This window comes from Bipolaris zeicola (genome assembly GCF_000523435.1).
Source record: "Bipolaris zeicola 26-R-13 unplaced genomic scaffold scaffold_165, whole genome shotgun sequence".
Lineage (NCBI taxonomy): Eukaryota > Fungi > Ascomycota > Dothideomycetes > Pleosporales > Pleosporaceae > Bipolaris > Bipolaris zeicola.
The window spans coordinates 1-24,796 of NW_006912214.1; the positions used below are offsets into that span (position 1 = coordinate 1).

The window sequence follows — 24,796 nt, forward strand, 5'->3', positions numbered from 1 at the left end:
ATCAATACGATCAATTTCTTCCATCAATTATCACAGTCTTTTATCACAGTGATCCAAATCAATCCTTGATCAGAAAAACCCCTCACAGTCTGACACGTTCACACTCATCCTTCCTCTGATTCTTGATTCATGTCGCTCATTCTGGTCCAACAATACTTTTCATCGTGATTTCAGAGTCGCTTGTCAATCTGTTGGCTCTTATTAGTGTGGCTAATGGCTATACCTCACAACGTGCAAAGTCCTTTTCGCCCGCCAACTGATCGTCCTCCTCGACTTCCTCACCCCCTGAAGCAAGATGGTGATCCCAACAATATGGAATGAATCAAACGGTGGATAGCTATCGGTGACAGCTATACGGTAGGAATTAGTGCCGGACGACTGCTTGGCCATCAGATCACTTCCGACAAGGTGGCTTTCACAGTGCCTGGAGACCTGCGAGACGCATCTAAAGCGTACGATTTACGATTCAATCCTCTGTAAGTCGCCTGATCCGCGTGCTGCCGTCAGACATAAACTCGACCGACGGGCCCCTTCACCACCAGGCTGCCCAACACGACTTAGTCGTTAATCTTGCAAATGAGAATTTTGTAATCAATAGAGACCAATGCATCGATTCCATGCGAAATATAATTAGTTCATATAATACGAAAGATAACCCGATGAACTGGCAGGGCGGTGGCCGTTGAATCCGCGACGCCGGGGACATAAAATACAAAATGCATCCCGGGCGCAGCAATTGGCCGTGGCCTGGACCCAAAAACGTCTACGGGCACTGCGAGGGCTGGTACAAAGTGTTATTTGGACAGTATACGATTGAGGGCGCTGGCTGGGCGACGTGGGATTGGGAACAGAAGACTATGCTGCCGAATATGAATGGGTGTTAATGGGTTGGGGACTACAGAGTGGAAGTTTGAGTATTATGATGATCCGGGGAAGCATAAGGGGTATGAGTGGAAGGTGACGTTTCAGACGCCGGTTTGAGTGAGGGCGAGGTGTTGGACGGATGGGTGTAAAGGGAATGATTGAAGTGTGGGTTGGTGTTTGTCTGAATAGTGTTAGCATTTGTTTTGGATGAAAGTTGATAGTTGAATTGTTGGATATTGTGTCATGTGTATAAAAAGCCTTGCTGTCGTGAAGTACTTGGATTGCTTGGTCTTGGTTAGATGGCCTGGAGGTCATAGGTTTCATGCAATTTTTTACATAAAAATTTATCTGCCTTTTTCCTATCAACTCTATGAGTTAGAAAACCTTAGTCAACCGCCTTGGGGTATATCAATGTTGTCCATCTCCGAAGAGCATCAAGACTACCGCATAACCGGCGGCCTCGCCTCTTTGTTAAAAGCCATCCTGCTGCACAACCACTCAACTGCCTCTTGCACACCCGTACCCGTAAGCGCACTACAGGGCAACACTCGGCTATCCCTCATATTGCCCCCCTTCTCGCCCTCAAACACCCTCCGCACGAACCCCTCCTTGATCCTAACCACCTCCACACAATCTTCTCTATCTTGCTTATTCGCCAGAATAAGTATAGGCACACCACTCGCTTCTTCATTCGCCAATACACTCTCCAAGACAAGCTTGCACTCATCCAGTCTGCCTATATCCTCATTGCTCGCCGCATTGCTCGCGCTCAGATCCGCTAGCGTCGCGTTTCCTACATCGCTGCTGTCGATAACAAAAACAATGGCATGGCAGCTGCTATAATAAGATTGCCATAGGCCGCGGAGGCTATGCTGACCACCAACGTCCCATATCTTGAGGTAGATGGGCGGGTTTGGCGGTGGAAGAGCGATGGTAGCGACGTTTTGGCCCACAGTGGGCACGGTGCGGAGGTTGGCGTTGGACGAAGTATATGTGCCTTTTATTTGCTCGAGGAGAGTTGTTTTGCCAGCATTGTCAAGGCCGAGGAGCAGGACCGAGTATTCTGAGCGCGAATGTTAGAAAGTGCGGGCGCATAGCCGATTGGGGCCTCAGATCAAGTGATCCTGGGGGTGCATGTTACCTTCTTTGCTCGTCGCATGCAGGTATATGGACTTGAGAAGGTGGTACATGGTTTGCGCAACGCGTACTGTAGGCGCGTGGGCTTCACATGTTGGTGGTGGATCGGAGGGTCAGTACGGGACGCGGTTAATGCCTGCAACGTGGTCCTTATCGATAACAGCCTTGATCTTGAAGGGAAGGGCAGCCCCCCACCCCTTTTTCATCTCTTGTTCAACACACACACTGCAATTGCAGTATTTTATCTTGAGTCAATCAGTACAGCCAAACGATCACCACGTGGGATGAGCAACGGATGAATTTACTACTTCTATCACCGAGTATATTGCCGCCGAGCGCCGCCCGACATCATACTACGGGAGGTAGAGAAAGACAGAGTACAACATCAACCCACGCTTCAACTGCACAAAACGTTCACCCCGTCATTCAAATATGCTCCCAAATTTCTCTTTGTTTGCTGCTATCATCTCATTCTGCCTTCTGAACAACATCCACTCCGTGTCGGCAGTAGTGACTTAGTCAACTTGCCGACTGGTCCTCGGTCGAATTTTCCTGGACGATAAAACTGTCAATGTCGATCCGGACGTTCTTCGCTATCGCCGCATCGATCTGGGGAGACCAGCCCACTTGAAAAGATTTCCTCAAATCCAGAGACATAGTTGAACATGTTCTCTGAGGGACCGATCGATGCGCTGTGTCACTTTCGCCTTGGTCATAAGCTCCTCCGTAACCATGGTGTAACGAAGCCGTTACTAGATACGCATAACGCAATTGTTATGCCATCTAGCGGAGGTAGATATAGCGCAACAAATATGCCTGGCGAAGGTGTAGCTAGGTATGAGGATGTAGATGAATCGTGTCAAGAGCATGCATGTGCAAAACTATAGGTCTCGCACAGGGTCATAAGGCCGGGCTCGTTGGGCAGGCGTGCCAGTAGCAACGGCAGCAGTATTAGTAGGTGCCTTCTGTTTCGCAGCCAAAGCCTTCTTGCGAGCTGTACAACAAACAGTCAGATTAAGCTACTGAAGAAGTAGACGATTACACATGCCTTCATGCTTCATGCGAGTTAACGACAGACCGAGACGTTTCCCTACGACTTCCAAGCTCACTGGTCGAATATTCTTTTCGGCTAACTTCTGGTTGACATTGTTCATGATCGCGTTCTTTGTCTCTTGATCGAGAGCCCTCCATAGTATGTCAGGGTCTTGCTCTCTGAGCCTCCTCGCTTCATTGGTTATTATGGCCTATCCATGGTCAGATTTCGCAGAGGGTGAGGAGGATAAGATTACGGTCTCACAACAAATACGTCATCCCATTCGCGCGCGGTCAGCCCGGCATACCTACGAACCTCATGTTTTGACGGTTGATCTGGTAGCCGCCGCATGGCACCAAACGAGGCTGACAATTCTTGAATTCTCATGCATCACACATGATAGCATGCGGCCAGCTTGGCCAACACTGCCACCACAAACCCCCCTTATTACTCCGCGGGTCTGAGGTGTGTCCACATGAAGGAGAAGAGCGCCACGCACGGGTTTGTTGGCCGCAGTTCGTAACAAATAGGCCGCAATATACGTAGTAGTTACGTGGTGCGCCACAGGGGCCACCCCTGAACGCGATGCCAAGAACAACAAGCCCACAATCCTTCGTCTGTGTATCTAACCTCAGCAGAAGGACGCTTGGGCTATACTGCGCCTTTCCACCTATTTACTTGCCACAATACATACAGGGGTCTGAGTCGAGATGATACGTGCTGACTTTGTCAGTTTTGCATATCACGAGTATTAAACAACTATACAGCGATGCATTAGCTATCCTCAAGGTATACTCCCAGGGTTTTATTGCAAGGCTAATGTATTTTTCAAATTCAATTGATCCTACATGAAAGTTTTTTCAAATTAGCATCGTATATTTGCTTATCTCTTTAGTTATGTTCTGGAATGAACTCCAGTGGTCTCTCCTGCAAAAAGAAACACGATCCGATCGTCTCCGATGCACCCTCTTGTCAAAGGCGAACAAAATCAATTGAGATCAAACTCTGACTAAGCATCACGTGCAACGCGACGACTGTTGACGTAGGGCTTTATCCAGATGCTCCTGGCGAAATTTCTTCAAAATGTTCCGGCTCCAACTCAAGAAGCATGCATTATCCTTGGCCCGTCCACGATTAACATCTTGGAAGAAGATTATCACGTACTGGATAATGAAGTATACGCAATTTTCCTATGCTCTAGCGCCGTCAGGGTGAGCTGATAGACAATGGGCCCCCTTTCCGTCCGTTGATGGTGAGAAACGGTTGGAAGCATTTGGAGGAGTTGATGCTCAATGCAAACATCCACAGGATGGAAGTATGGTGTATAGCATATTCGCGAAGGATCTCTGCGGTCATTCATGGAGCTGAGACAATGGGCATCTCCTTGCGCAAACTGGACTAGATATATCTCCATTTCGGCGCTGCATATCGGCCACTCATGGCTCCGGCAAAACGTGAGCGCAGTGCTAAGACTACGACTAATAGTAAATTAGGGCAGTGGGCAAAAGAACTGAAGAACATCCGTTTGGTTCGAAAAGCCAACCGATCTGATGGCGGCAATACAGCTGCTAACATTACAGATGATGACACCTCCAGCAACTCCAGATACCGCCATGGTAGGCAAGGATTTATCATTAGTTGCCCACCCGCGAAATACCACCGCCAAACACATCGAGCTATGACCCCTGCGCAGAAACGTGCAAAGCAACAAATTCTAGACGAACAGGTCCATTTCATAATCATAACGCGCGATAACAACAAACCGGATGCATACGGCACAGCCTCCACCACAAATGGCCCTCTGACATGGGGAGCCGTAGCAACAGCATACAACGAGAAATACAATGTCTCCGTCACTGCAGCAGCGATGGAGAAGCGAGTGAGACAGCATCGCACTTCATGGCTAGCAAACCACCCAAACTATCCCACCACAATCGTGTATGCGGAAAAAGACAAGTTCCAACAAACTCCTTGTCCTGAAACTAGCGCTACTGAACGTAGATATGGGAACACGTATGAGCTTCTGGACAAACAGGCTGCCCGTGGGCATATAGCAGGCTATTTACCTCCAGATGACATTCGCAACCAATCCGACATGCGTTACTACATCGAGCGTGGAACGGCAATCAACACCGGTGTCGTCACCATCCAGATCCTAAATACGCATGGAGAACCTATCGACGCTATTAGCATCGACAGCCAACTTTTCCAGCGAAGTTCCGGTGTTCTCGGTCGACTTCGAAGCAGCGAACTTCAACTGGAAGTTGAGCTGAACATCTCGGCAGTAGCAGCCATCCAGTGCTATGTCGCGTGCGCATCTTCAGATGAACTTCCTGCATCGCCGAATCAAGAGATAGGGAAGGAGATTTCCCTCATACAGCTATACTGTCTCGCTGCGCAGTTAGAAGATGAGCATGTGAAAGGGTTGGTGTTGGATCGCTGGCAGATGTTGGCTGATGGGGGTGAAGAAGTTGAGTTGGATGTTGATGAGCTTAACTTGCTGTTTGATTGTACGGAGTATGGTGATCTGGCGCGTAGGTTTTGGGTTGAGGCGGTATGTGCGGCGGGATTGAGTGAGGAGCTGCTTGCGAGGAGGGAGTGTGGGATAGCGCTTGCTGAGCATGTTCGAGACTCCATGCTTTCTTATGCTTGAATGTTGATGATTTCGATGATGGTATTAGTATGATTTCTTACAGCAAACACATGAAAGTGTACTCGCCCTAAAGTGTGTCTTAGCAATGAGCCTTGCAGTAAAAGATGGTTGTATGCGCGCATTCATACAGTATCTCGCTGGCTACTGGTACCACGTCTCTATCTTTCACAATGCTTAAGAGAGGTTCAGAATAGCTAGGAAATGCTACTATAGTAGATAGAGGCTTTTGGGATAGAGAACGTAAAAATATATTGGCATATATTACTTCGACCAGGGCCCGTGTAGGTTCAGGATGCGTCAACCTGCAGTATGCTTGATTATATCCTAAGTTTCTCGGCAAAATGTTGTGTTGAAGATCGTGTGGTTTTGTTACGGAAATTTTGTCACTTCCAATAATATATCTTAGAATTGATTGGAGTGGTACTGATGTCAAACTTCTGCACCTCAGTGTTGAGATGGTGCATTTCAAGCTCCCAAAACAGATGGCCAGTTCGACTAGTACGCTATAGAAGAGATAATCTTGGCCTAACACCTCGTGAAATAATATTTGCGAGTATTCAAAGACGGACACAATATCTACTGTGGAAATGCTCAACGGGTATGCCTCCCGGAAGAGCGCCGATAAATGCCGTGGAACTCTGGAGGCATACTACCCTTGCCATAGGGAAGTCCAATGGGAGTTTAGCTGGTCTTCAAATCCAAACCGGCCCGGAGTGCCATTGTCCGAGACATCGGAAGCACCCTGTCCATAACGTTGCAAGCCTGCCGCATATCATCTGACTGTTTCCCTTCCGTCTTACTTGCAAGGTAACACGAGATCGTTGCGGCCGTGGATTTAAGGTATGGACTGGACACCAACACCGTCTCTCGATAGCTTATCCGCATTGGGTATAGCAAGGGGAAGATGGCCGTTTGTGACGAACAGTACGCCTACCGTGATGCAGAATACGTACCAATCTGACGCTTGTCCAACACATCTACCCCGCTCGGCACGTATTTTACCTCAACTCGACAACCGCTAGACGTGACTGGAGCGAAGGAAATTCCTCCGTTGCACCAGGATCCCGTCTTAATACCCCCCTTTTGATCAGTATGCATTATCGTAATGAATATCGACTTGGTTCGTTAGTGCTCTCATGCCCACGCCATGGCTCAGATGCAAAGCCAGACGCTAGTACTTCCGCCAACGCTGCGCTGCCATCCATAAGAAATGCGGACAACATGAACAAGGACCATATTCACGCGCTTCAAGAACATCCAAACTGGAGCTTGTTCGAACTATGCAGTTTGCGTCCAATAATGGTTTTGTGTCTCAATCGCCAAACACTGCAGTCAAAGTGAGCAGTCCGCCTTCTAGATCAATACCTATCGACGTTTCTCTGCTGATACGGAGGCATACCGTTCCACCTGTTGCGATACAAACGCCGTTTTTAAAGTAAACGGCGAGGTTGATTCACGTAGAACATCAATAATGCACGATTATCAACGAATGACATGACAGTGGAGTCCCTTACCGTCAGAGATCGCAACCTTATTTGACGCCTCGCAAGATCCAGTACGTTCTACGGTACCTCCATCTGCTTCGAAGCTGCCAACTATTGCGCTTGCTTGTTCCGTTAGATGCCCAAGGAAGGGGCTCCTCCCGGATCTCCGTGATCCCTGAGGCGATGGCGCACATCCATGTCAACATAATTATCAAGGGTTGTCCTAGCCACGGGGAAACCGCTTTTTAATAGGACGACTGATTAGAGTTTTCTTATTTCCTTTGCTTGGCGTCTTGTTTCTGGAACTCTGGTCTTGGTTCAACGCGGCTGGAATACTGCATAAGCCGGCCATTTCGGGCCATAGGCCGATCCACTGTCAAGATGGAACGGCTTGTATGCCTCTCCCCAGATGGTTTATAGTCTGATCGTTTCCCCACAAAAGCTTCTCCACACCTCCTTCATTGCAAGCGTCTCTGCCAAAACAATGGCGAAATCCAAGGAACCACATGTCAGTACGACCGCGGAGCATGCCGTAAGTACTAATCTTCAAACTTTGTTTCGCCCTCACCTTCTGACACGATGATAGTCCAACAAGAATGTTGTGTCAGAAATCGCCATTGTCGCAGGTTCGGAGGCAATTGCAGAAGCCAGATTGAAAGAGCCCGTAAAGCTCTTCACCAGCTCGGCCATCCTGCTTTACATTTGCGGGTTTGTTGGCTTCTTTTGCTCCACCTGCAACGGATTCGATGGCTCCATGTTCGGTGCTCTTCTCACCAATAAGCAATTCAAGGAATACTATAATGTCCAAAGTACCGGTGCTTGGGCTGGTATCGTGACATCAATGTATCAGATAGGGGGTGTTGTCGTGCTTCCTTTCATCGGCCCGGCTTGTGATACCTGGGGCCGCAGGGTCGGTATGGTTATCGGAGGCACTCTTGGTTGCATCGGTGTAATTATCCAAGCGACTTCCCCCGCTTCGAGCCCTGTAGGGCAATGTAAGTCGTTCCGATCGACAATGGCGAGTGCAAATCTCACTAACTTTCCGATAAGTCATGGGCGGTCGTTTTCTGCTTGGATTTGCCGTCCCGATAATGTCGACTGCCGGACCCGTGTACGTCATCGAGACTGCGCATCCGTCTCATCGCGGTGTCATAACTGGTCTTTACAATACGTTCTGGTTTGTTGGATCGATTCTTGCAGCCGGCGTTACGCGTGGATCTGCGAATCTTGCAGGCAATCAGTCCTGGAAAATTCCTGTGTGGATGCAGATGCTCTTTCCAGGCCTTCTCGTTGTACTACCCTGGTTCTTACCCGTAAGCTGCACTGACTAAGGCGCTGAGATGCACGCATACTGACTTTGTCAAAGGAATCGCCTCGCTGGCTTTACACTCGTGGCAAACAGACAGAAGCCAAGAAAATTCTTTCAAAGTATCATGGCTGTGGCAATGAGGATAGCATATGGGTCTCCATGCAAGTCCATGAGTATAACATCTATCTAAACATGGATGGAGGTGATAAGCGCTGGTGGGATTACAGGTCTCTCTTCATGAGCCGCCCAGCCCGCTACCGTCTTGCTTGCAACTGCGTAGTGTCCATCGCTGCTCAATGGGCCGGAAATGGAGCCGTGGATTATTTCATTGCGGGAGTGCTTGAATCGGCTGGTGTTACATCAGAGATCAAGCAAATGAACATCAACCTGGGCAAGAGCTGCATGCAACTTACCTTTGTAAGTTTTCTAATATCAAACATGGTATTCAGTCTAACAAAATACAATAGGCTGTCATTGGTGCTACGTTCGTTGACAAGCTCGGCCGCCGACCCATGTTGATAGGCACATTCAGTATCATCAGCTTCGTCTGGGTTGCTGCTATTGGGGCAGTCTCGTATCAGAACAGTCACCACAGTATCCCTGCTGGCAACGCCTTTGTCGCACTAGTATTTCTCTTCAACGCCGTCTTCGCCTTTGGTATTACGCCGCTCCAAGCCCTCTACCCAGTCGAGGTGCTCTCTTTTGAGATACGAGCCAAAGGCATGGCATTCTCGCAGGTTGCGCTCCAAGCGGCTATGTTGATCAACCAATTCGCGTATCCTGTCGCTCTGAGAAATATCGGCTGGAAGCTGTATATTGTCTTTGCCTGCTGGTGCCCCGTCCAGGCATTCGTTGTCTGGCTCTTCATTCCAGAGACCAAGAACCGTACTCTTGAAGAAATCGATGACATCTTTAATGCACCGAATCCAAGAAACGCATCGCTTATGAAGAAGAAGGTTGCTGTTGATGGACAAGGAAATGTTCTTGAGCATGAGAAGATCTAAATACGAGGATGCTGCCAGTCTGGCTATTTCTTGTGAAGTCTCAGACGAAAGTCGATACATCGGTGACCGATCAATTTGGAAGGGTGTTAAATATAGTTTGCACATTACCATCACAAGATAGTATGATAATGAAGGCACGGATTAAAGTCTGAATTGAAAGCAAATCACTAGAAGATTCCAAGACTGTTTTAACATCCAAACATTCATAATACCGTATTTCATAATGCCTTTTCTGAGTACTTCAGGAACTGAAACAGGAACACATACATTTACGTCTCAAGCATTAGATCCACAAATACACCAACAGCAACGCCAAGTTCCTACAGCTTCCTTTTCCATGCTCACTGATACCAGAACAAAACGCCTATCCAACTTCCCGGATGTACGACAGCTGACTGTAAACAATAGTCCTCTACGCTAAAGCTGACTGGGCCCATACATCTCCTCGGCAGTTTCGCCTGCCTCTCGCATAGCATGCTGCTTCTCATCCCCCAACGCATCCCGTGCCCATCGCAAAGCAGCTTTCGCCTTCTCCAGACGACTCTCCATCTCCAGCACTTTCTTTTCCGCATTCAATATCTCAGGCACCGATTTCTCTTCCCTCAGCTTACTTAACTCAGTGTGCGACATACCGCCTGCACCGCTCGGCAACAGTCCATTCGAGTGTCTGATAAGCTCTTCCGGTGTGGCGAAGTTGTAGAGCGCTCTGATGAACGTAGATGGTGGATGGACGATGTGAGATGTGTAGCAGCCGCGTGCAGTATGAGGGTGATGATGATACCTCTTGCAGTGCTCTTCGCGCGAGCAGTTAATGAGATGATCCTCTGACGCATAAGTAAAGACTTGCTTTACTTTGTTGGATACCCTGGTAATCCACGTCGCATCCGTGTTGCTACCAAGTCCACGCATCAGATCCGCAATGAACCTCAGCGTCTGCACGTCCTTCGATACCTCCGCTAGATGCGTGACGATGCCTTCTCCGAAGTCCTCTGCGCTGAGCTTGGTCGGGTACATAGCTACTGTAGACGCGCGCGATCGACTAGAGACACGAGTATCGCTCACCGCACCATCGATCTGACTGAGTCGCTTTTGCTCAACGAACAGGAAGTGAAGTCGATCAATAACCATATCGACAACCCACCCCACCTCGAGTATCTCTGCGAAAAACAGCAGATCAAGCAGTCTCACAACCGTCCACTCGATCTTCTCAGCCTTCACAACGCCAAACCGGTCGTACACATCCGATGTGGCCGCTTGTGCTTTCCACAGGTAGTGCTCGGGCAGCTGCGTTGCGCGTACGGGAGCGATGAGTTGGATGAATGCGTTGACCGTGCGTGCGGTGAACTTCTCGGGGACGTCGATGATCGTGTAGTTTGCGCTGCGGTGTAGGCTTCGGGCATAGAAAGGTGAGTTGGCAATCATGATCTTGATATCGACGCATTGCGGGTTGTCTTTGACCAGGCGCTCCTCGTTGGAGTTCAGGAAATGGAAGCGCATGAACGAAGTTGTGCGGTTTCGGATGTGGAATTTTGCGCGGGTGGTGGGTGTGATGTAGGTTTTTGGGATGGATGCCGGGTCGTAGAATCCGGGCATCGAGCGTGAGGAGGGTAGAGGGAAGGGAACTGGGGTCGGAGGGGGAGGGCTGGGAGGTTGGGGGGTAGGCTGAGTAGGATCAGAAAGCAACGCTTCTTCACCTACCATTTGTGTGTCCATATCCACATCCTCGTCAGATTCTCCTTCTGCATCAATGTCGGGGACTGGGTACGTGAGTACGTGGACATAGTCTTCGTTTTCGCCCATGAAGATCTTGCGGGCGATGCCGCAGCGTTTGCTTAGTGTCTTCCATGACAATGGCTTCATTTGCTCGCGGAACTTCTGGTTGTACTCGGCAGTCACTTCATCCCAGTCTTTCGGGCCTGTGGCACCGGGGACAAGGTTATCACGACAATGGATGATGAAGAGGTCTCGTTCTGACACAGACTGAGGGCGTGAGAGCCATGGACGCGTATGGAGCAATTGAGAGATGGTCGGCTCGGAGGTGACAGAAGAGGGCTGTTGACGTGGTGCTTTGGTTGCAATAACGCGTTCACCTTTGGCGTTGCTTGGAGACGACATGGCGACTGCTTTTATGTTAGTTTGCTCAATGTTGTCAGCACCAATCTCAGAGTCTTCTGATAGAGATCTAAAGGCGGCTTTATGTTTTGACGCCACCGTACGGCAACAAGCTTGTGACTTACTATCTGGTATTCAAGGATGTGATTTCGAACTGTTGACGGTTGACCTGAGGGGGTTCGGTTGAGACTTGGGGCAATGGCTGTGGTAGATGAGTTCTCACAGTGGGGTGATGGTTTTTATCTAAGTGCAAAATCCAAGTGAGTGTGTGGAATATTGGGATGATATGTAAGCCAAATCCACAGTGACTGTGAAGTAATGAAATTGAAACGAAAATAGCTAGCTTTATTGTGAATAGTAGTCAAAGTTGCGTTCGATCTGTTTGCCTCAGCCCAAGTGGGAAGGGAAGTGAACGTGATAACTGTCATGTAAACAAGCGGTCAGATTTGCACCAAACGCAAGCCTGGGGTGATCGATTGACTCATGAATCGATTGAAGAAGAGGTACATCTTGATACTCCTGGAGGTAAAACTAGCGTTTGATTATTTGATCATCTCATACCAAAAATTCGTATCAACTATATCACAGGACTCGCTTATCGTCGGAATCACCGCCTGAAGATGTATGTAATTAGTACACCAAAGCACATGTAGGGACAATAACTAGTGCATCAAAAATAAATAATTATTCGCATCGTCAAATCATCTTGCAGCCATTCCGAGATATCTCTATCAACAAGGTAAATATCTAACCGCTTCGGATAAGCCACCTCGACTGGAACAAGACATACACACTTCAAAGTTGAGGAAATCATCTATAATTCATGCTATGCAGCGCTCCTATAAGCGCATCAGTGGTATCTAAAAACAGGCTAGGGTATCTAGAGTAAGACGAACGCGATAATTCGGCTGGAACGCATCTACAACATGCCGAAAACCGTAGCGCATACAGCGAGAGCGGCCATCATTCCAACGCTGACACGTAGTCCACTTCCAGCATCCTCCTCTGCACCTTCTCCCTTCTGCCCCTCCTTAAATCCGTCTCCCATATAAAGCGCTCCCAGCTCCGTAAGACCGCCATCATCATTGAACAATGCTACCCCGTCGCCGGTCCATTCATTCGCGTCATCGGGCCTGAACGCGCCGAACCATGCATATCTCTCGACATTCTCCTCACCATCAAGGTAGGGTAGCGTCTGGTTCATCATATCCACGGTGTTATCTGCGTCTTGTTGGGGCAGCGCCATCTCCGTGATCCAGAGCTTCAACGGGACGCTTCGCGATGTGTTGGTGTTGTAGAACTCATCTAGGGTGCCTAGCCAGCCCGCAAGGCCATCAAAAACACCGTACCAATGCACAGCTACAAAGTCGGCTGGGCAACCGTTTTCAGAGTCAATATCGTAGCAAGACTCGTTAAATCGACGTAACCAGTCAAGACCGTTTGGACTACCAGTTGTGCTAGGGTGGCTGATCAACCATTTTCGGCCTCCGCTGTCGCCGTTGCGAAAGGGAACAACGTAATCGATATAAGCTTTCGCAGCATCTTCGGGGCTTATGCTGCTTCCGCCACTGCCTTCTGAGCCGTCCGGTTCATTGAAGGATAGCAGATGTTTGCTACTCTCTGGCAAGCCTCGTATTACACGCTCAGTTTGTTGGTCTTTGGTGGCGTCGATACCATGAATCATAGGCACGAACTCAAGTCGGTCGGCTGGGATAAGATCGTTGTTTGGGTAGGGTGACCAGTTGTAGTACCATGATAGTTGCGAGGTTTCGGAGGTGAGAAGTCGATTATCAGACTTGTGCGTGTCGCCAATGAATGCAAAGCCACGTTTTGACTGTTGTGCAAGCGCCGTTGTGGCGAGTATCGAAAGGACGGTGGTGGTGAGTCTCATTTGTTGTTTGTGTTGTCTGGATGGGTGTAGGCGAGGCATGTTGGTACTTGTGGAATCGCAAATTGGATATCCACAAAAGCTTTGCTAATGTTTCAAAGAAGAGAGATATCTGGGGAAAGACGATTGACAACGGATCCCAGAGTATACCTTAGCTCTTATCTTTACATACATGTTGCGGCAAGGTACATGCCCATGCAAGGCTCGTGCTGGGCTTGCGTCATTGATCACGGGAAAGTTGGTCAGCCCGGTTGGAGCAAGGCGACGCAAGATATGACGAACGGCAAGCGACGTAAGATCAGCGGCTACGTACCTCGATGGAGCAATTCGGACCAAATGGGGCCGTAAAACAGCCATTGAGCGGTTGGAATACACCGATGTTTATCCTCAACTTGCCAAAAGCAATGTGACACGCTAGTCCCAAAGGAGGATAGTGTATGTCCATCCAGCTGTCTGGAAGTTAGCACAAAGAGGTATAGACCGAAGCTCCCATAGAAAGGTAGCTTCCAATTTACTTAAAAGGCTATGCTGACTATGGTGTTTCGTGCATTCATTACAAGTATCATAGCATTATACGCCAGCCTCCATGTGGTGTGATGTGTGGACATGGCGGTCGCAGAATCTCGGATTGGAGGGTGTCACAACGGAGAAGCACAAAGGTGGCGACGGAATTGGCATAGGCGCATACGGTATCGATGTTTGTGTGAACCAGGCCTTGGCCCTATTTATTTCATGGACCAGACACCGTAGAAATCGAAGTGCCATATCATGCATACATGATGAGTGTGAAAGACCCTAAAGATTCATCGCTCATTTGACTCCAAACCGTGCCCATGCCTTGACCGTTTTCTTCGCCGCAACATCACCACTCTTATTTACTCTATTCCTCAGAGGCGGTGATGGCCTTGCGGACAGCACGGCCACGCTGCCTGGAGTTCAAGCGGCGCTCGAGAGTCTGGGGACCCTTCTGGACGACCTCGGCACCTTCGGTAAGGATAAGCTCGATGTGGGAGGGGTTGGACATGTATGGGTTGATCTGTTCATGTTAGGAAAGTTTGCGCGATTTGTCTCGGTATACGTACACGACCGTGAGCACGGTAAGTGCGCCTTCGCTGCTTGGGAGCCTGGTTGACCTGGATGTGCTTGATGATCAGGTTGCTGGTGTCGAGGCCCTTGGTGTCGGCGTTGGCCTCAGCGTTCTTGAGGAGACCGATGAGGATCTCAGCGGACTTGACGGGCCAGCGGGCCTTGGAAACACCGAAAGCCTTGCCTACTCAAGTCAGCGTGCGTTCCTGCCATCGCCAAATCAAACTCCATCCAATCTTCAAGTCCCATCTCTTGCATGTGTCCTCCCATCGCGCCAATGCGCCAATCAATTTCAGGGCCACTCACCCTGAGCAGTGCGTCCAGTGCTGCCAGCGTACCGCCTCATGGGAACGGCCTCCTTGTGCTCCAGGACATTTCCGAGGTAGGTAAGGGCGCGCTCGAGCTTCCAGCCGTTGACGGCCTGAGCGGTCTCGCGGGTGTTCTTGAAGGAAACGCGGAGGTAGCTGCCGCGGGCGCGGGCAGACTTTGCGCCGTCAATGGAGGTTGCTCCGTAGCGAACCTGCAAAAATTAATTTCATGTTCGAGTCGCAAAAGTCAATGATGCATCGTGGCGGTGGTAGACGTACCATTTTGTCGATTTGTGCTGTGGGTGTTAGTGGAGGTTGACGACGTGGTGTCTGGGAAATTCATGTCAATTTTCGATGTGGGCAGAGCGGCTCGGCAGCACTGCACGGGCCATGTCACGTGCTTGGCGCGCGGTTCTGCGCTAAGACTAATACTCGGATTTTTTTTGAGCTCGAACTTCAAGCTCCTGCAGTATCCATCGCTCTACCGCGACACCCAGTATCCACACCCACTTCAACGCGCAATATCGCTGCGCACCGAGTGGAATTACATATCAAGAGTTAGTACCATGTACATTGCCACTTCGGATCTCAAAATTAACGATGCGCGATAGCCTTTTCATCTCCATAAGCTTCAACGAAAACTCCGAACCTAGTAGCAATGGCCTTCACTCCCAGGTATGCCTCCCACTACTCGAACTTCCATCGCGAGCTATAAAAGACTTGGGATATGGTCTTTTGAGCAGTACTGCGCCAACTTGAAACTTTTCACTTCGGCCTGTCGCTCAATCGATTCAAGTCTAAAATGCTTCTGAGAAAAAAAAACTTTACTAACATATCTTCAGAGGTGGTCGCGGCGGTGGTCGTGGCGGTGGTGACCGTGGCGGTCGCGGTGGCTTCACTCCCAGAGGCGGACGTGGCGGAGGCCGCGGTGGTGGTGATCGTGGTGGCCGTGGCGGAGGCCGTGGTGGTGGCCGTGGTGCTCCACGAGGCCGCGGTGGTCCTCGCGGCGGTGGTCGCGGAGGCGCGCGCGGCGGAGCCAAGGTTATTGTCGAGCCGTGAGTAGAGTCCTCGTCCAGAGTATACCTCTAGCTAACCTTAGATTTAGCCATCGCCATGCTGGTGTCTTCGTCGCTCGTGGCAAGGAAGATCTCCTCGTCACCAAGAACCTGACCCCCGGAGAGTCCGTCTACGGAGAGAAGCGCATTAGCGTTGGCGCCAGCGCCGCAAAGGATGGCGAGACCGAGGCCAGCAGCACCGAATACCGTGTCTGGAACCCCTTCCGTTCCAAGTTGGCTGCTGGTATCTTGGGTGGTGTCGACAACATCTACATGGGCCCTGGCTCCAAGGTCCTCTACCTTGGTGCTGCTTCCGGCACATCAGTCTCCCACGTTGCCGATATCGTCGGTCCTGAAGGAACTGTCTTCGCCGTCGAATTTTCCCACCGCTCTGGCCGTGATCTGATCAACATGGCCACCCACCGCACCAACGTCATTCCCATCGTCGAGGACGCTAGGCACCCATCGAAATACAGGATGCTTTTGGGCATGGTCGACTGCATCTTTGCTGATGTTGCTCAGCCTGATCAAGCGCGTATTGTCGGACTCAACGCTGGCATGTTCTTGAAGGTTGGTGGCGGTATCGTCATCTCCATCAAAGCCAACTGTATCGACTCCACGGCCGCTCCAGAAGCCGTGTTCGCACAGGAAGTCGCCAAGCTACGAGAGATGGGCATCAAGCCCAAGGAGCAGCTTACCCTCGAGCCTTTCGAGCGTGACCACGCCATGGTTGTGGGTGTCTACCAGCGTTCGCAATAAATGGGGCTAGGTGCGATGGGCTAACGGCGCTTTTTCTTATTTGAACGATGCATGCAATGTGGTCATATACCTGTACTTTCATGGAACTTGGTGTTTCTCAGGCGTCATGTGGGGAATCTTTTGTTTTGATAAAAGATCTATGGATGCGATTTGGACTGTTCGATTGAACCAGCTTCTGAAAAAAAATGCGTCGTGATGTTTATCTTGGTGCATCGAGAACATGAGCTTGAGTTGCAGCTTTGGCCTTTGCATAGTTGCCGTCATGGTTCAGCAGCGTTGAAAAATGTATTGTCTTCAATTAGCCTTGATATTGGATTTTTTTCTCGAACAAAATATATGCTTGTTATCTCCGATAAGTCCCAGTGATCCCCACCACTTGGTTAGTGTGTGTTTGCCTCGCACTATTGGACAGCAGTAGGAAGGGCCGATTATGCCGCTCACAGTGGGAAACACTGCGACTACATTTTGACTGCCTTCTAGCAAATATATTGTATCATAGTCGCACCTTTCAGATTCGTGTACATCATTGTTTTCTGATCTGTGTAGCAGATGAATATCTTGATGACCAAAAAGAATAACAGACATCGAGATTGTCAGTTGTTTGGCTCTGTACCACGTTGATTGTCGGAAGTAGGTAGTAGAGTCTACAATTTATGTTAAAAAAATACATGACTAAGAAAAAGGGGATATGGTGAGGAGAGTCATCTCATTTCAATTTTGTCTAGTGGTAACATGTATGCGACAAGAAAACGACAAGATTTCCGTATCCTGGGTAGTCCGATGGGTTTGTAAAAATAGGTGATATTGGAATGCAGGAAAAGTAGCGGAACGCTAATGGACGTTCTTGCCTCCGCATCGAGGTACAGTGATGATAAACAATATGTTGAGGGGTGACGTCAGATCAACGTACTGGTAGAAACAGTAGAAACATTAAAACTGCGGTTGTTGATGCAGACAAGGTCTCTACCTAAACACAACACCATCTCCATACTTCAAAATGGCGTCTCCCCAAGCACCGGTAGCACCCTTGTACAAGAACATTATCATTTCTGGTGGGGCTCGAGGCATTGGCCGAGCATTGACCAGGATGATGCTTGAGGCTGGTCACCACGCCTACGTCTTCGACATTGACGAAGAAGAACTCGACCATACGTGTAAAGTTCACCTCCAGCAGTACTACGCGGACGGTAGACTAGGATATGCCATCTGCGATCTTCGGAACGTGAATGAGATCCGAGCCAAAGTCAAGGAGGCTGCCAGCTTCTTTAACGATCGAATCGATGTTCTCATCAACAATGGTGGAATTGCTAGTCCCCAGTGGAAGGACGGCAAGACAATGGAAGACCCCTCAACAATTGATGAGTGGCAGGCGTACATCGACACGAATCTCACTGCTCCATTTGCCATGAGTCAAGCATGTGTTCCTTACATGAAGGCACGAGCCTCGGATGTTGAAGAGGGGGCGCACATGCAGAATGCAAACAACTCCAGCCCTGCAGGACCCTGTATCATACACATTGGCTCATTCCGCGCACACCAGTCGGACCCCAACCAGGAGGGATATGCATCAAGCAAGTCTGGTCTGATTGGACTGATGCACTCAATGGCAATCAGTCTGGGGCATCTAGGTATCAGGGTTAATCTCATTGCGCCCGGTCGCATCAAGGTGGCACATGAGAGCAAGGAGGGCGACGAGAAGGGGACAGATTGGGCCAGTCAAATCAGCGAAAAGGATATTTCAGACCACCCAACGAACAGAGCTGGTAGACCGAAGGATATCGCTGATGCTGCGCTGTATCTGATTGAGGCAGGCTTCGTGACTGGCCAGGACATCACGGTAGACGGAGGAGCGCTCAGGAAGAAGGCATGAGGATTGAGAAGGAAGGCATAACTAGAGTGTGGGCGAAGGATATGGAAAATCAGTTAGTTCCAAATTACAATGAAAGACGATACCCAGATCACGAATATATTGTGGCATGGCGGGGGGTAGTGACGACAGGGATCGGATCGCGGAACAGGACCGCTTGATCTTGCTCGCACGGACCCATGGCCAAAAAAGTGACGCGGGCGAGGTTCTGCAATGACTTTGCGCACGCATTTTTGTACCAGCTTCCAACACCTTCAAATTGGCTTCCAGACTAAGCGCCACCGGTCGTGTTACGGTCGCCACGATCCATGTCCGCTTCTTGAAATCATACAGTCGACCCCGGGCGGAGTTTCGATTCCAGCCTCTCCTCCTACCGCCCGCTAAGCCACTCGAACCCGTCGATGCAAAAAGCAGACCACTTGCGGATAGTAGCAGCCTAAGGAAGAATTCAAAAGACATGTCCTGCAGCATTGAAGTCATTACTACGCCGACGGCCGACAGCCCAGGTACTGCGCTCGTACTGCGCACGGCAAGCAAGCACTATGTCTTTGGCAGCATGGCAGAGGGTACACAGCGTGCAATGGTGCAACAGGGAACGCGCTTGTTGAAGGCACAGGATTTCTTCCTCACTGGCAGGGCCGAATGGAAGAATATGGGCGGGCTCATTGGCATGATGCTCACACTGGCCGACGCAAGCACAAGCTCCTACACCACCTCCATGGAAACCTTCCGACTGGCTCAGGAGCGAGGCAAGAAGGCTGAAATACCGCCGAAGCCACATTTTGATGTATACGGTCCCCCCAACTTGAAGCACACACTGGGTACATGCCGGAGGTTCATCTTTCGGAAAGGCATACCCATTGCTGCCACCGAATACACAAACCATTCACCGGCTAAGGATGAGAATGGTGTCATACTTCCCACATGGCAAGACTCCAACATCAATGTTTGGGCCATGTCGGTCTCTCCAGCTGGCTCCCAACCAGATGCACAAACAGAAGCCGAAATAGAGGAACGGCGACGACACTTTGATACGTGTCTGAACACCTTCGAGGACTTCCAGGCCCCAGAAAACGAAACTCCAGAAGCTCGCGAAGTCAGATACGATAAGATACGGACTGCGACCATCAAGTTCATGTTTGATTCCAATTGGAGCTTTGACACCCTTGTCGAGCAACACATCTCAGAGGTGAAAATGCCAGCCGCTATGTTTGTTCGCAACCCGGAAACTCACAGCTATGAACCTTACAACGGGCCGAAGCCAGGAGGGTCAGAACCTCTGCCCGATATCACCGTATGGACACGGACACCTTGGCCTGGCGCCCAGATTCTGGCTCTCCCGCCGACTAAACCTGCTTCGGAGTGCGTCTCGTACATTGTGCGATCGCACCCTACCCGTGGCCAGTTTGATGTTGCGCGTGCGAAAAAGCTGGGCATCACCCCAGGGCCAAAATTTGGCCAGCTTTCCAAAGGCATATCAGTCCAGAATGCTAGTGGAGAGTGGGTCACACCGGAGCAAGTCATGGGTGCGGATAGGCCTGGTCAAGGAATCGCTATTCTTGATGTTCCCTCAGTCGATTATGTTGAAAGTGTTGTTCAACGAGAGGAGCTCAACTCGCCAGAAGTCATGAAGGGTATCGGAGCTATCGTCTGGATGCTTGGCCCGGGCGTGGCAGGCCACCCAACTCTAACAGAGTTCATGAAGAAACTGAGTGACGTGGAACATGTCATATCCTCTATAGATACTGCTCCTAATCGTATGACTAATGACTCGGTTGCCATTCAAGCTACGCGTCTTGGACAAGTAGATCCTGCCAGATACTCCACGCCCGTGTTTGACAGTACCAGCATCCCTCAGAAGAGTATCTACAGAGCCGGCCAGTCGGCGTCATCTGAGCTGCCAGAGGGTGTTATTGCTGCTGACCGAGGGTTGACCTTTGCACTTATGCCAAGATTTATCATGAAGAAAGAGTCGATCTCGAGGCCTTTTGACGTCGAGGCGGCAAGACGAGACACGGCGATCGAGGTACTCAAGTTGGCCCAGGAAGCTCAGGTAGTAGTGGAACACAATCGCGAGGACATGAACAAGTGGAGAAAACTCCTGGCGCGTCCAGATACAGAAGTCATTACGCTCGGTACGGGCTCGGCCTTACCATCAAAGTACCGCAATGTTTCTGCGACTTTGGTTCAGGTTCCCGGCATTGGCAACTACTTGTTTGACTGCGGCGAGAACACGCTCGGACAGCTTGCGAGAGTTTTTCCCCACGAGGAGCTCATCGATGTTCTCAAGAATCTGAGGGCGATCTGGATCAGCCACTTGCACGCTGATCATCATCTGGGGACAGCTGCAGTGATCCGGGCCTGGTACCAAGTAGTGCACAACAGTGTGCCAAACCTGCAGCCACTCGGCAATACTGTGGGTGGCATTGACATCAGTGCGTATGGTTTATCTGTCATTTCACATAATGGCATGCTCCAGTGGCTGCATGAGTATTCCGCGATTGAAGATTTCGGATACAGTCGCATCTTGCCGTTGCAAATCACTGCCAATGAACAAGGCAGCTCTTCCCGACTCTCGATCATGAACACGTTCGGAAAGGAGAGACCAGAAAATCCAGAAGTGCACAGATCAGTGTATGAGAAGTTCTTTGGTTTCGAGGATATTCAGACTGCGCTCGTAGCGCATTGCCATGGCTCCATGGCCGTCTCAATCACCTTTCCTCGCTCACCCTCAGACCCCAAAGGTGTCAAGCCGCTCAAAGTCAGCTACTCAGGCGACTGCAGACCAAGCTGGCACTTTTCAAAAATCGGCACAGACACCACTGTGCTCATCCACGAAGCAACATTTGACGACGCGCTCTTGGGCGATGCCAAAGCAAAGAAGCATTCGACCACCTCCGAAGCCTTGGGCATCGGCGCAAAAATGAACGCCAAAGCAGTCGTCCTCACCCACTTCAGCCAGCGCTACCAAAAAATCCCGGTCCTACAAACAGTCACAGACGGCGAGCAAGAAGATCCCCTCCTCGACCCGTCAAAAACCGCCGAAGACCCCACAGACAACGACGACGAAGTCGATCCTACCCTCGAAAACGCAGACAATATGGACATCCATCCCACCAGCGCCCCACCCCCGCGCGACGCCGCCAAACCCATCCCCACCCTCCAGCGCCAGTCGTCATCACTCGCCAAAATGGAGCAAGTAGTCAAGATCCGCAACAAAGACCTCAAAGTCGCCATTGCGTTCGACTACATGCGCGTGCGCATCGGCGATATCTGCGAGTTGGAGCATTTCACTGATGCGCTGAATACGCTGTTGCTTAAAGAGGCGGAGGCGGACGGTGAGATTGCGGATGGGGAGGCGAGTGAGGGGAAGGGTAGTGCGAAGAGGGCTAGTGAGAGTGATGGCGAAGGGGGGAAGAGGAATAAGAAGAAGGCTAAGACGAAGCAGGTGCAGAAGGGGAAGAAAGAGAAGAGTGTGAGGAATAATTAGGGAGATAATGAAACAAGAGTCTCTTGTGGTGATGGAGAATAGAATTTTGTGATGTAATAATCGAATGTAGACTCTTCTCTCTCGTCTAATTGAGATTTATACCTCTAGTATCTCATGTTTTCTTGCCTTTCTAACACTCATCGTGCCATCTCCCCTCATCTTCTCCGTTTCTCTCAAGCAAAGACAAACCTCGTTGTCTTATACCCCTCTAATAAGGGCGCTGCGAGATCCCCCCTTCTTATACCTCTCCCCACCCTTTCCCAACCCAGCAAAAAGCCACGCAATCCCCCTTCCCTCCAACCCACTGCATCTTCGATCCCACTCCAAAATCACAGACGTCAACACTCTTCTCTTCCTCGTAACATCGTACCATGCCAAGTGTGTCACCGCCACGCTGAACCCGCAGAAAAAAACGGGGATGGAGGGGGGGAAGGCGAATACAATAAGGTTGTTGATTGTAACGTTAACGGGGCCAAGGGATAGGGGGGTTGATCCTCTTTTTGGCATTTGGGACAGGCGGAGCAATAGTTAGGCCGACGGATATGGGATATCCGGTGGGCTGTGATGAGGCTTGGCGGATAGAGTAGTAGTAGGAGTGGCGGGCGGGTGTGGGGCTGATTTTACATGCGTATGCAAGGTTAACCTTATGTAAGTAGGCCTATGTTTTTAATAGGGTTTGGCAGATTGAGAGGGGGGGAAACGGGTGTTCCCGGGAGCATCCATGATATAATCGTGGTAGGAGTTTCGGATCTCAAACAAGTTTTTTGTTGTTTGTATGTATAAAACAAAGAAAAACAGGGTATCAGTCATACACTCTAATGTACGCAACTCGACTCAAAGTTCGCTCAAGGGCCGCGCAGAAAGCGTCCTCAAATCTACCGTCATACGGAAGCTCTTGAGAAACTCTCTCATTGCACTTGGTAGCTTGGGTTTCTCCCATGCCTTCATCACCGCAGTGATGTAGGCCTCGTCGGCATCACGGTGGCGGTTCATGTAGAAGAGCGTGTTGCCGAGGGGAAACCACATGGCGCTTAGTCCTGTGACGCCAAATTTTTCTTGCATGAAGTAGTCGACTGAGCGGGTGATCATGCGGGCAAAGGGGCGGGGGTGCGGGCGGTCCGGATGAGAGAGGGAGTAGTCGTCTGCAGGGTCAATGCCTGAGGCGATGTCGAGGGAGGAGTAGACGAAGAGGCAGATGAGCCAGTAGCGAACGGTGAGGCAGGCGATGTCGATGTTCGGAAAAGAGATTGTGGTGTATAGATCTACAAAGGCAGGGGTATATATGGAGTCTAGGTCTGCTGATTTCCAGCTTTCGAGCTGGAAATGCATGGTCCAGCATTTAGACAGGGTGTGGAGTCTGAGTTTCTCTTTGTCAACAGTATCTAAGGAGGTGAATTGGAGTTTGTCGACCGACCAGAGGAGTTCTGGTATGCCGCACATTATGTCCATGAGGGCATCTTCGTACGATTTTGTTCTTCCTTTCCAAGGTAGCGTTTTCCAGTCCGGTGCATCGAAGATGGTCGGCTTCCGGGCTCGTATTGCGGGTCCCAGCAGTCGGTATCTGGCAGTGGTAAAGAACATGTGGGCTGCATCATCGGCAGCAAACGCCTCGGGTCCACGACTGATGATCATAGCTAGTTCACCTTCCGCATGGCTGAGCCAGCTCTTAGCTTGGTTAGACGAGTCAGGCTCAGCACCATATAGCATGTCAAAAAGGCCCATGATGCGAGGCACAATGAGCAGTGATTTGCTGTTTGCTCTAGCAGGATTCCGCAACGCCATTGCCGTTTCCTTGAGCGCCTTTCCGTATAGCGTCCTGCCGTGCCGGGTAAGGCTTTCATTCCCTGTGGTAATCCCCAGTTGTGTCATGCCGACGGCCAGGGTAGCCATCTGCAGTGCCTCATCACGTGTACTGAGCAAAGGTAGCAAATTAAACAGTTCCCTTGCGTCGACATTGGTGTTACGTATTATCCCTGCAGGGCTGTACATTTCCAGAAACGCAGCAACAGTCCTCTCGCTGTAGGCCGCTTTGGCAAGGCTCTGGGGAAGTATCAAATTCACAGGAGTGGGGCGTACGTCGCATCGTTGTACAGCCAAGGTGGACTTTGAATGATGCACCACTTGGTAGTCGTGCAGATCTGGCTGGGTTGGCGATGTCTTGACGGTCGCATATTTGTCTGTTTTGAGCGCGGCAGCCCGACTTAGCGTGCCTTGCTGGTAGATGAAGATGCGATCAGAGTCGTAACCTCCACATTTTATCCCACGTCCCTTACACTGGCCGCATTCGGGTTGGACTAGGTCGCACTAGAGGAATAAACATCAGCCGCAGGGTCCTGGCTACTACTCTGTGGCGAGAAGTGGGCTTTCGACTTACACCTTTTTTCCTCTTCCTGCAGTCAACACATCCCTTGGAGCGCCCTGGAACCCCGACCATGGCGGTCTAAGTGTGGAGAATGAAGAGGCGGGTGTACGCCGACTACCTACTTAGTCAACAAACAGGTTAACGCGCAAGGCCAGCGCAGAATGTTCCCTTTGCAGAATCGGATGGCATGCTTCCTTTAATCGCCAGCAAGGGTACATTGGTTGAATTAGGTTGACAGCAAAGCAGCTCACCCATTGGTGTGGACATGTCTATGACGATGCTGAGAATCCGCGAGGCCCGAATAAGGTACCTTAGTCATAATACGCCCCGCTTTATCAGCTTTCCCGCCCAATCACATACATTCACTCTTATCCTCTTCTGGTCC

General features: G+C 50.2%; 11 protein-coding genes across 11 annotated transcripts; 5 read left to right on the forward strand and 6 right to left on the reverse strand.

The window, feature by feature from the left end:
- Nucleotides 1–321: 321 nt before the first annotated feature.
- On the forward strand, nucleotides 322–480 carry COCCADRAFT_104012 (uncharacterized protein; the record flags this gene model as incomplete). Its single annotated transcript, XM_007717095.1, has 1 exon — nucleotides 322–480. A coding segment is annotated over one exon (159 nt), but the record flags the coding sequence as incomplete, so codon positions are not given.
- Nucleotides 481–1,304: 824 nt separating this feature from the next.
- Nucleotides 1,305–2,054, reverse strand: COCCADRAFT_104009 (uncharacterized protein; the record flags this gene model as incomplete). The annotated part of the gene is made up of 2 exons (XM_007717096.1): nucleotides 1,305–1,927; nucleotides 2,006–2,054. The coding sequence occupies 2 exons, from the start codon at nucleotides 2,052–2,054 to the stop codon at nucleotides 1,305–1,307; spliced, it is 672 nt and encodes a 223-aa protein (XP_007715286.1).
- Nucleotides 2,055–2,882: 828 nt separating this feature from the next.
- On the reverse strand, nucleotides 2,883–3,421 carry COCCADRAFT_104040 (uncharacterized protein; the record flags this gene model as incomplete). Its single annotated transcript, XM_007717097.1, has 3 exons — nucleotides 2,883–2,995; nucleotides 3,044–3,245; nucleotides 3,299–3,421. 3 exons carry the CDS (start codon nucleotides 3,419–3,421, stop codon nucleotides 2,883–2,885), a joined length of 438 nt encoding a protein of 145 aa, XP_007715287.1.
- A 1,291-nt stretch (nucleotides 3,422–4,712) lies between these two features.
- Nucleotides 4,713–5,687, forward strand: COCCADRAFT_104039 (uncharacterized protein; the record flags this gene model as incomplete). The annotated part of the gene is made up of 1 exon (XM_007717098.1): nucleotides 4,713–5,687. The coding sequence occupies one exon, from the start codon at nucleotides 4,713–4,715 to the stop codon at nucleotides 5,685–5,687; it is 975 nt and encodes a 324-aa protein (XP_007715288.1).
- Nucleotides 5,688–7,655: 1,968 nt separating this feature from the next.
- On the forward strand, nucleotides 7,656–9,484 carry COCCADRAFT_104044 (uncharacterized protein; the record flags this gene model as incomplete). The annotated part of the gene is made up of 5 exons (XM_007717099.1): nucleotides 7,656–7,703; nucleotides 7,758–8,166; nucleotides 8,222–8,484; nucleotides 8,538–8,897; nucleotides 8,948–9,484. 5 exons carry the CDS (start codon nucleotides 7,656–7,658, stop codon nucleotides 9,482–9,484), a joined length of 1,617 nt encoding a protein of 538 aa, XP_007715289.1.
- A 417-nt stretch (nucleotides 9,485–9,901) lies between these two features.
- Nucleotides 9,902–11,599, reverse strand: COCCADRAFT_104063 (uncharacterized protein; the record flags this gene model as incomplete). Its single annotated transcript, XM_007717100.1, has 2 exons — nucleotides 9,902–11,106; nucleotides 11,179–11,599. 2 exons carry the CDS (start codon nucleotides 11,597–11,599, stop codon nucleotides 9,902–9,904), a joined length of 1,626 nt encoding a protein of 541 aa, XP_007715290.1.
- A 916-nt stretch (nucleotides 11,600–12,515) lies between these two features.
- On the reverse strand, nucleotides 12,516–13,526 carry COCCADRAFT_104059 (glycoside hydrolase family 128 protein; the record flags this gene model as incomplete). The annotated part of the gene is made up of 1 exon (XM_007717101.1): nucleotides 12,516–13,526. One exon carries the CDS (start codon nucleotides 13,524–13,526, stop codon nucleotides 12,516–12,518), a length of 1,011 nt encoding a protein of 336 aa, XP_007715291.1.
- Nucleotides 13,527–14,364: 838 nt separating this feature from the next.
- On the reverse strand, nucleotides 14,365–15,160 carry COCCADRAFT_39365 (uncharacterized protein; the record flags this gene model as incomplete). The annotated part of the gene is made up of 4 exons (XM_007717102.1): nucleotides 14,365–14,520; nucleotides 14,567–14,754; nucleotides 14,877–15,090; nucleotides 15,158–15,160. The coding sequence occupies 4 exons, from the start codon at nucleotides 15,158–15,160 to the stop codon at nucleotides 14,365–14,367; spliced, it is 561 nt and encodes a 186-aa protein (XP_007715292.1).
- A 376-nt stretch (nucleotides 15,161–15,536) lies between these two features.
- On the forward strand, nucleotides 15,537–16,692 carry COCCADRAFT_28697 (uncharacterized protein; the record flags this gene model as incomplete). Its single annotated transcript, XM_007717090.1, has 3 exons — nucleotides 15,537–15,553; nucleotides 15,721–15,933; nucleotides 15,984–16,692. The coding sequence occupies 3 exons, from the start codon at nucleotides 15,537–15,539 to the stop codon at nucleotides 16,690–16,692; spliced, it is 939 nt and encodes a 312-aa protein (XP_007715280.1).
- Nucleotides 16,693–17,689: 997 nt separating this feature from the next.
- Nucleotides 17,690–22,049, forward strand: COCCADRAFT_104049 (uncharacterized protein; the record flags this gene model as incomplete). The annotated part of the gene is made up of 2 exons (XM_007717103.1): nucleotides 17,690–18,529; nucleotides 18,945–22,049. 2 exons carry the CDS (start codon nucleotides 17,690–17,692, stop codon nucleotides 22,047–22,049), a joined length of 3,945 nt encoding a protein of 1,314 aa, XP_007715293.1.
- Nucleotides 22,050–22,883: 834 nt separating this feature from the next.
- On the reverse strand, nucleotides 22,884–24,483 carry COCCADRAFT_104058 (uncharacterized protein; the record flags this gene model as incomplete). The annotated part of the gene is made up of 2 exons (XM_007717104.1): nucleotides 22,884–24,353; nucleotides 24,424–24,483. The coding sequence occupies 2 exons, from the start codon at nucleotides 24,481–24,483 to the stop codon at nucleotides 22,884–22,886; spliced, it is 1,530 nt and encodes a 509-aa protein (XP_007715294.1).
- Between the last annotated feature and the right edge of the window lie 313 nt (nucleotides 24,484–24,796).